This window comes from Poromitra crassiceps (assembly GCF_964638095.1).
Source record: "Poromitra crassiceps genome assembly, chromosome: 27".
Lineage (NCBI taxonomy): Eukaryota > Metazoa > Chordata > Actinopteri > Beryciformes > Melamphaidae > Poromitra > Poromitra crassiceps.
Window position 1 is genome coordinate 1,050,001 of NC_139650.1, and position 10,000 is coordinate 1,060,000.

The 10,000-nt window shown below is 47.2% G+C and overlaps 1 protein-coding gene across 1 annotated transcript in view; it reads left to right on the top strand.

The window, feature by feature from the left end:
- Window positions 1-10,000, top strand: part of arhgef25b (Rho guanine nucleotide exchange factor (GEF) 25b) — a 26,538-nt gene that overhangs the window by 5,791 nt on the left and 10,747 nt on the right. Inside the window, exons 2-3 of the mRNA XM_083661858.1 lie at window positions 3,376-3,695; window positions 3,811-3,909. Coding sequence (XP_083517984.1) covers window positions 3,376-3,695; window positions 3,811-3,909 — 419 coding nt within the window. The remainder of the gene's footprint in view (window positions 1-3,375; window positions 3,696-3,810; window positions 3,910-10,000) is intronic.

Here is a 10,000-nt window from a genome sequence, read left to right on the forward strand (position 1 = left end):
GTGTGTGTGTGTGTGTGTGTGTGTGTGTGTGTGTGTGTGTGTGTGTGTGTGTGTGTGTGTGTGTGTGTGTGTGTGTGTGTGTGTGTGTGTGTGTGTGTGTGTGTGTGTGTGAGATCAAGGCTAAAAATTTGAAATCCCTGTTACGATATTGTTATGTACAGAAGGTGTTCAAGAGATTAAAATGCATCATATCAATATCAATTATATGTTCAATGTACGTATCCACAGTCAGAGGCAGCATTCAGACAGACAAGCCAGCATGGACACACGCACGCGCGCATACACACACACACACACACACACACACACACACACACACACACTGCCTACACTCTGTGCAGTCCGGATGGTCATCCAGCTGTTGCTCCTTGGGAAAGGCTCGTTACATAAGCGTCTCTAACAGACACCATGAGCTGAACTGCTGAGTTCAGAGAAAATGTTTATGTGGTACCACGGCACAGGGCACCTGCTGCACCTTCTCACCAGATGGAGAGGTGGTACCACGGCACAGGGCACCTGCTGTACCTTCTCACCAGATGGAGAGGTGGTACCACGGCACAGGGCACCTGCTGCACCTTCTCACCAGATGGAGAGGTGGTACCACGGCACAGGGCACCTGCTGTACCTTCTCACCAGATGGAGAGGTGGTACCACGGCACAGGGCACCTGCTGTACCTTCTCACCAGATGGAGAGGTGGTACCACGGCACAGGGCACCTGCTGTACCTTCTCACCAGATGGAGAGCTGGTACCAAGGCACAGGGCACCTGCTGCACCTTCTCACCAGATGGAGAGCTGGTACCACGGCACAGGGCACCTGCTGTACCTTCTCACCAGATGGAGAGCTGGTTGTAAATGGTCTTATATGGACTTGAAAGCAACATTACAGATAAAAGAAAGCCAAAGCAGAGCAGATGGCTCAGAGTGATAATTGAGACGTGTGTGTGTGTGTGTGTGTGTGTGTGTGTGTGTCTGTGTGTGTGTGTGTGTGTGTGTGTGTGTGTGTGTGTGTGTGTCTGTGTCTGTGTGTCTGTGTCTGTGTGTGTGTGTGTGTGTGTGTGTGTGTGTGTGTGTGTGTGTGTGTGTGTGTGTGTGTGTCGCAGCAAATAAACAAAAACGCTATCAGTCGCAGTAGCCTGCATGATGAGGCGTTTAGGGGACATCAGTAATTTGTAGCTGCAGAAAATACCCTGGGTTCCACTTATGTCCGTGTATTGCTGGTCGCTAACTTTGCAGTCTGAGCCATCTTACATAATGTGCTGTGTCACACTGCAGCACCTCATTTCTCTATTAGGATATTTATTTTGTTGAGAAAAGAATACTGAAAAATGGATTGTAATAATAACTATTGATTTTGGCCTTGGTGCCTTACATTTTTGCCGCGATGGCCCCTAGTTTGTATCTGTCAAAGTGGCCTTGTCATAAAAATAACTTAATTCCAGGCCTGATTTCATGCTTATTTTTATGGCAGTTGTGTTTCTTTTCATTAGATACTGCTCTGTGGAAAGTGACGGGAAGGGAGGGTAGGACATCAAGAGTCAGGAAGTGAATTTGAACTCACAACACCTTGTATGTCAAAGTGTGCTCGGTCAGTTTGATAGCTTAGGGCCAACTGTCCCAACTGTCCCAACTGTCCCAACTGTCCCAACTGTCCACGGACCTGAGTCTCCACATCCTGCTCTCTACCCTCCCTCCCCTCTAAGCCGCTTGCTTCTCATCAGCCCATTACAGAAATGAGTTTGTTTTGATCAAATCACCAGATCATGAATCACTTTCATTAGAGTGGTTGTTTGAATCCAGGCCACTTTCAAGACTCTTTTCTTTTCTTTTCGCCTCCCAAGGTATCAGCATAATAGCACGAATGATAAAATAACAACGCTGCAATTAAATCCATGCAACCGGTGCCGTGGATGTTGCATTTAAGGAAAATGTTCTCGGACAACAGTTCTACATGCTCCTCGATTCTGTTGGAATGAAATGACACGGGAGCCCAAATGAAAAGGGGAAGAGTGAAAAAATCATGTCGTCTTTAGTGGCTGAATCAGGCGCAGTTTGGGCAAATATCTGCTTCAGATTTTCTCTGGGTTCCTGAAGGCTTCGTCATGACTGCAGCTTCCATCAATGTGCTGACAGGGAATACTGGCTTCTGGGACGTGTCCAAAATGACAGCATGGGGCTCCTGAAAGATTCCACTTTGCTGGGATCAGCAGAACAGACCGAAAGCTTAATGTTAGGGTACTTGATTGAAACAGTGTGGTGGTGGATTACCACTTTCCAGCAGGGCCTTAAGACTGAAAGTGAAATCCCTCTGCGGTGTAAACGGGTGACAGCTCTTGTATTAGCAGTGTGTTGGGAGGGTTACTGTTAAAAACCTATTCCACTCTGGCTCTTAGGTTATTCCTATGGTCAGGACCTGGTCAGGACCAAGAGGCACGGAGAGGCAGCAGCATTTTGTTTATTACGCCGCCAAGTTGTGGAACAGTCTGCCAGAGAGTCTCAGGGGCTCTCAATCTGTGGACATTTTCAAACGAAATCTTAAGACACACCTTTTCACCATTGGTCACTCGAGCAATTGTGATGTCATCAGTGGAGTGATGTCATCAGTGATGCAAAGTTGAACAATTGTGCGCTGCGCATGCCGATGGAGCAGGCGAGGCCACACAGCAGCCGAGCTGCGGGTGAGGCCGAGCTGCGTATGTGAGCTGCTGAGTGGGCGAGGCTGTGCTGCGGGCGAGCCTAGGAATCGGGCGCGCGAGATGCCTAGTGAATGAAAACCACTGGTGTAAATTACCACATCATAATGTATCAGTATCATACCATTATTTCAAATCTGATAAATAAATAAATACATGCTAAGATCTGTGAGAACTTCTATAAATGCAGCATGATGTGATAGAGGACTACGTCAGTGATGTACTTACTGTAAAGTAGGTATTGGAACTCCCTTGGTCAGCGCACACAACATTTTCTGTTTAAATACATTTTCTTCTGACATGTGAGGTAAATGCACACAATGAAGCTACAGTTTGAGACACTCTATATGCCACCTCTTATAGAGGATTATTCTTTATTCCTTGGGTTTTCCCAGCCTTTTCCCCCATCAGAACAGAACTGTTTTTGTGTTTATAATCGTTTAAGACTGGTAGCAGTAGCTGCAGCTACTAAAGTTACTGTTAGGGCTTAACACAGGAAATTGAAGGACATTTTTGTGCAGAAACCCTGTCTGACCTGAGAGCATATACCTCTAATTAGTTGTTGTGCTTTAACCCAATGCGTCTTCATACCACTTTTCCCTTTCTCTCTCTCTGTGTCTCTCTCCCTCTCTCTGTCTCTCTCGCTCTCTGTCTCTCTGCCTCTCTCTCTCTCTCTCTACTAGAGCCATACTCTGTAGCAGGGAGTGAGGGCAGTATCTCCCCCTCGGCGGGCTCCGTGCCCCACCAGGCCTCGGGGGGCTCCAGCCCCTGCTCCCACTCCCCGTCTGGGGGGTCGCGACACCCCGTCAGCGCCCTGAAGAAATGGCTCACCCTCCCCGTCCGCAAGCTGAGCTCTGAGGCCCGAGGGGGAGGGGGAGGGGGAGGGGGGAAGGGCGAGAAGCAGATGTACAGGTTAGATGGGAGGCTGACCCCAGCTACGACCCCGCAGCCGCTGGAACAGCAAGACAACTACACCGTCCTCCCATTCACGGAGAGAGACGCGGTGAGTCGTGAGACCAGGGACTGTCGTCAATGTGTTACATTTATTCATTTTTGTTCAAGGAATGCTTTTTGGTATCCTTGTTTATAACATCTACTGTCTGTTTTGTGCTGCGCAGGAGTGGAAAGATGGTGTGTTCAGTCCAGCAGTTCATTCTCCTGCACAGCCCTCCTCTCAAAGCTACCTGTCGGACCTTCTGCAAGGCAGAGAGACACAGGTAAACCTCATTCTATTCTATTCTATTCTATTCGCACACACACACGCACACACACACACACACACACACACACACACACACACACACACACACACACGCACACACAATGGACTGAACATTCACAAGTCCTTTGACTCAAAGGCTTATTGGGCCTCGGTTGAGAGAGCAGCGACTGCAGCTGTAAATGAACTGATGCCCCTACATTATTAGTCAAAGACTGGCAGTGAGGCGGAGATCTCCCTATGAAACTCATATCAATATTCAATTAGAGGCCACTTTGCTATCGTTGGAGGGGAAAGGCTGAGGAGGAGACAAAGTCAATTGCAACGTGGTTCTTGTTTTACAGTTGGATCTACTGAACATGTGGTATCCATATAATTATACGAGTTATTATTACTTTTTTGATATGAAATGACACCTCGTGTAAAATATCCCCTTCATTATGCTTTTTCCATCAGAAATGTGTACGTTATCACAAGGCAGATTATAAGAAATAATTATGCCAAGCCAAGGTCGAATGTCTGCTGACCTTTCTCATCATCATCCAGACCTCTTAGCGGTCTCCTGAAGCAGTGAAACCTGATGACTGAAATGCATTGAAATACACTGAAATCTCAAGGGAACTCGCGCTCAAAATATGAATGATACATGTGCACACATTCCAGTACATCCTGTCCAGAAGAAGTTGCATTTGAAATGCCTCTTATTTGCTCACACAAGTTGGCTTCCAACAATTATGTTGAATAAATGCAAAAAGGGTAACTGCAGTCCATTACACTTTTTTTCCTAAACAAAAAATAAAAATAATAAAAATATTGATTTATGTCAGTTATGCTGCTGAAAAATGATACAAATGGTAAAATGGCAACAGTTTGGTGTCAAATGTGGAAATTCTGACCAGAATTCTTCACACATCACCCCCAAAGTCATATATATTGGTTAAAAGCTGAAAAAAAGTGTTTTGGAGGTTAGTTCTCCTTTAAGCTATTTACACAATGTGGGGGAAAAAGGTTCTTTGTGATTATTGCTGGTGACAGTTTACAAATTGCAGGCTGTAAATCGGGATAAACTATTAATCTAATGAAAATGATTGTTACATTTGAAGGCCAATAATGTGAACAAAAGAACCCTAACCCTAATCAGATTACTTTGTTATCAATTACATGACTACATTATTACATTATGTCTACAAATTTAAGCAGGTAATCAGCAATAGTTCAAAAGTTAACTCTTTGGCAATGACTCAAACAAAAGACCCTGCAAAAGCCTGCACATGAACACACACACACACACACACACACACACACACACACACACACGCACACGCACACGCACACGCACATGCACACACACACACACACACACACATACACACACACACACACACACACACACACACACACACACACACACACACACACACACACACACACACACACCTTTTATCTGGTTCTAGATTTGCTTTTAACTCTTGTTTTATTTTTCTTCTGCTTTCATATTTATTTTTATTTTATTCTTATGTGATACATGTTTTTTTTGTATTCTATTTGATTGTTTGTCATGTCATGTACAGTATATTGTTGTCTTGGAGCCCAGGAAGACTAGCTGCCGTCTTAGCGTCAGCTAATGGGGATCCTTTTAATAAACAAATAATGAACACTTACACACACACACACACACACACACACACACACACACACACACACACACACACACACACACACACACACACACACACACACACACACACACACACACTACTTCTTTCAGGAAACACTACACTATACTGAGAGTAACTTTAAAATCCTGTGGGCTTTTCCAGACGGCATCTGGAAGTGATCAGGCAACCAAATAATCTGTTACAGTCAGTCAGGCAGAAACAGGGTCAGATGCTGCTAGGATGGGGGTGGTGGTGGTGGTGGTGGAGGGGGGGGCGTAGACAATACTCCTTCTTAAATTGACAGGTTGGTGTAGAGCGGTGGTTCTCAAACTTGTTTTGCTTCAGTACCCCCTTTCCCTGATTTCTGAATCCAAGTACCCCCTTTACCTGACTACAACATTTTGCTTCGAGAAAACCATAGCACATGATGCAATGAATGAATGATAACCCACCTTTTGAAGAATACAACATTACAAAATAAGAAATGCAGTGAAAGAGTTACAATTAGTGCCTCCTGAGCAGATTTATTTTCAACGTTTCATTTATTTTCATGATTTGTTCTAACATTTTCCCATTTCCCCCTTCCTCTCAAGTACCCCCTGTAGTACCTGCACGTACCTCTAGGGGTACACGTACCCCAGTTTGGGAACCACTGGTGTAGAGGATCAGGGGAATAAGGTTTGACAACATTAGAGACAAGGATTCCTTTGTTTATGTTTATGTTTATGTTTATGTTTATTTGCACTGATATAAAAAAATACAGTAATAATTTAAAAGTTTGCACATTGTGCAGGAGAGATTAGAAGCCAAAAATGGCTTATGAAGGTACCTCCCCCATACCAATATCATTATCAACAGTCATCTTATCTTTAGTTAAAATTGGCTAAATGGGTAGTGTCTGTCTGTCTGTGGTGGTGGTGTCAGTTATGATTATGATGTCATCAGTGATGTCATCAGTGATGCCACTTGAGCAATTGTAATGTCATCAGTGATGTCACTCGAGCAATTGTGAGGTCATTAGTGATGTCATCAGACAACAGTGATGTAATAAATCCTTCCTGGTATGAGCCGATGGTGCACAGTTGCACGCTGGCGCCTACAGTGTTTGGGTGGGTGGTGTCTGTCTGTCAGTCCCCACCCTAGGAATCAAGCGCGCATAGCGTGCGAGATTCCTAGTACTTAAAATAAAACAAGAAAGGAAAAAAATATTACATAATTAACAAAAAAAGCCAACAACAAAAAAGATTGCATAAATAAACAAATGTGAGCAAGTATGTCACGCCACTGGAAGAAAGGATGGTCTTTGTCTTTACTTTCAGCCAATTTGAACCCTTGGCCCTTTAGGTCATGGCTGAGGACGGAGAAGCTGCAACTGGGATGTCCTGTGCGTCAGTGGTCTAAAGGAACGTTCCATGTAAACATGACATCCTGGGTTCAAATCCAACCCTTTTCACATGTCCCCCCCCCCCCCCCTCTACTCACACAGTGTTTCCTGTTTCTCTCATTTGAAGAAAAAAAAGAGAGACAAAAACTCCAATGATACTGCAACTTTCTGTTGACTTTGTCTCCTTGTACCATCTGGATCTCACCACTCTTGAGGTTCAGTATGCAACTCCTCACCGTCATGCCCGGTCTGAGGTGGATGACTCGTGTGTTTCTGGCCGCTGTGGCATCACCGTAGGAGAGGAGGAAGCGTAAAGCAACGCCCCAGCTGAGCTAAGCGATCTTTAATGAGTGCTGAGAGACTAGAGAGGGTCGAGAACAGAGCATGGAGATGTTGCCTGGCCGCTAGAGTAAGTTCTGCTCAGTCTCAGGTGAGGACAACAATCATGAACTCAGAGAGAGTGAGAGAGTGAAAAGACTGGTGCTGAAAGAGCAGAAGAGGAGTTTTTAATGTGCAAACTGACTGAAGGAGTATCATCCAGTGCACCAAGGGAGGAAATGAAATGTGACCAGCTGACTATGTGATTATGAGACTATGAGATTAGATTATACTGTTTTATTAGGCGAGGAGTGATATTTGGTAATAACTCTGTCTTAACTCAAACCCTATCATATGACTTGTACAAATGTTGTTCGTCATCCACCTCCACCCATCATTCCTGATTCTACTGACCTCGTTTCTCTGCTGAGCAGTATCCTCAGCAGAGAGGCCAGGCATGAGAAAGTGCTTATCACTATAGGGTTACTTGGGATTTGGAGTGGCAGAATTTTCCAAAGGGGATAAGCGAATAATAGCCGTACTGACAGCTTCCCCCCAAATATCCCGCAAGTTCCTTGGCTGGCATGTCCATCTCAGGTCCTCATATTTCCAACGCTGTCTGCTGCCTGGATCAGGAGATGCTGGAGCTGCAGTTGAAGCCCTAATTCTTTAAGTGGGTGTCTGGCCTAAGCCCAGCGCTCACACAGCAGTCTACACCACCACAGCACTCAGACAGCAGTCTACACCACCCAGCACTCAGACAGCAGTCTACATACACCACAGCACTCAGACAGCAGTCTACATACACCACAGCACTCAGACAGCAGTCTACACCACCCAGCGCTCACACAGCAGTCTACACCACCCAGTGCTCACACAGCAGTCTACACCACCCAGAGCTCAGACAGCAGTCTACACCACCCAGAGCTCAGACGGCAGTCTACACCACCCAGTGCTCAGACAGCAGTCTACACCGCATCCCAGCGCTCAGACAGCAGTCTACACCACAGCCCAGTGCTCAGACAGCAGTCGACACCACAGCCCAGTGCTCAGACAGCAGTCTACACCACAGCCCAGTGCTCAGACAGCAGTCTACACCACAGCCCAGTGCTCAGACAGCAGTCTACACCACAGCCCAGTGCTCAGACAGCAGTCTACACCACCCAGTGCTCACACAGCAGTCTACACCACAGCCCAGTGCTCAGACAGCAGTCTACACCACCCAGTGCTCAGACAGCAGTCTACACCACAGCCCAGTGCTCAGACAGCAGTCTACACCACCCAGTGCTCAGACAGCAGTCTACACCACAGCCCAGTGCTCACACAGCAGTCTACACCACAGCCCAGTGCTCAGACAGCAGTCTACACCGCATCCCAGCGCTCAGACAGCAGTCTACACCGCATCCCAGCGCTCAGACAGCAGTCTACACCACAGCCCAGTGCTCAGACAGCGGTCTACACCACAGCCCAGTGCTCAGACAGCAGTCTACACCACAGCCCAGTGCTCAGACAGCGGTCTACACCACAGCCCAGTGCTCAGACAGCAGTCTACACCGCAGCCCAGTGCTCAGACAGCAGTCTACACCACAGCCCAGTGCTCAGACAGCAGTCTACACCGCAGCCCAGTGCTCAGACAGCAGTCTACACCACAGCCCAGTGCTCAGACAGCAGTCTACACCACAGCCCAGTGCTCAGACAGCAGTCTACACCACAGCCCAGTGCTCAGACAGCAGTCTACACCACAGCCCAGAGCTCAGACAGCAGTCTACACCGCAGCCCAGTGCTCAGACAGCAGTCTACACCACAGCCCAGTGCTCAGACAGCAGTCTACACCACAGCCCAGTGCTCAGACAGCAGTCTACACCACAGCCCAGTGCTCAGACAGCAGTCTACACCACAGCCCAGTGCTCAGACAGCAGTCTACACCACAGCCCAGTGCTCAGACAGCAGTCTACACCGCAGCCCAGCGCTCAGGCAGCAGTCTACACCACTGTCCTTTCACAGTCCCACACAGCTGGCCAGAAGAGCCGGGCTACTGCCTCCTAACATGTTGGACTTGGTTTGACAAAGTGCTAATAGAACATGACATGTTGATCATAGCGCCTGTCTGTCTGCTGTGTGTTTCAGAGCCAGAGACCCTGCTTCAACACTGCTGTGTGTTTCAGAGCCAGAGACCCTGCTTCAACACTCTGTCTGCTGTGTGTTTCAGAGCCAGAGACTCTGCTTCAACACTCTCTGTCTGCTGTGTGTTTCAGAGCCAGAGACCCTGCTTCAACACTCTCTGTCTGCTGTGTGTTTCAGAGCCAGAGACCCTGCTTCAACACTCTCTGTCTGCTGTGTGTTTCAGAGTCAGAGACCCTGCTTCAACACTCTCTGTCTGCTGTGTGTTTCAGAGCCAGAGACCCTGCTTCACACTCTCTGTCTGCTGTGTGTTTCAGAGTCAGAGACCCTGCTTCAACACTCTCTGTCTGCTGTGTGTTTCAGAGCCAGAGACCCTGCTTCAACACTCTCTGTCTGCTGTGTGTTTCAGAGCCAGAGACCCTGCTTCACACTCTCTGTCTGCTGTGTGTTTCAGAGTCAGAGACCCTGCTTCAACGCTCTCTGTCTGCTGTGTGTTTCAGAGTCAGAGACCCTGCTTCAACGCTCTCTGTCTGCTGTGTGTTTCAGAGCCAGAGACCCTGCTTCAACACTCTCTGTCTGCTGTGTGTTTCAGAGTCAGAGACCCTGCT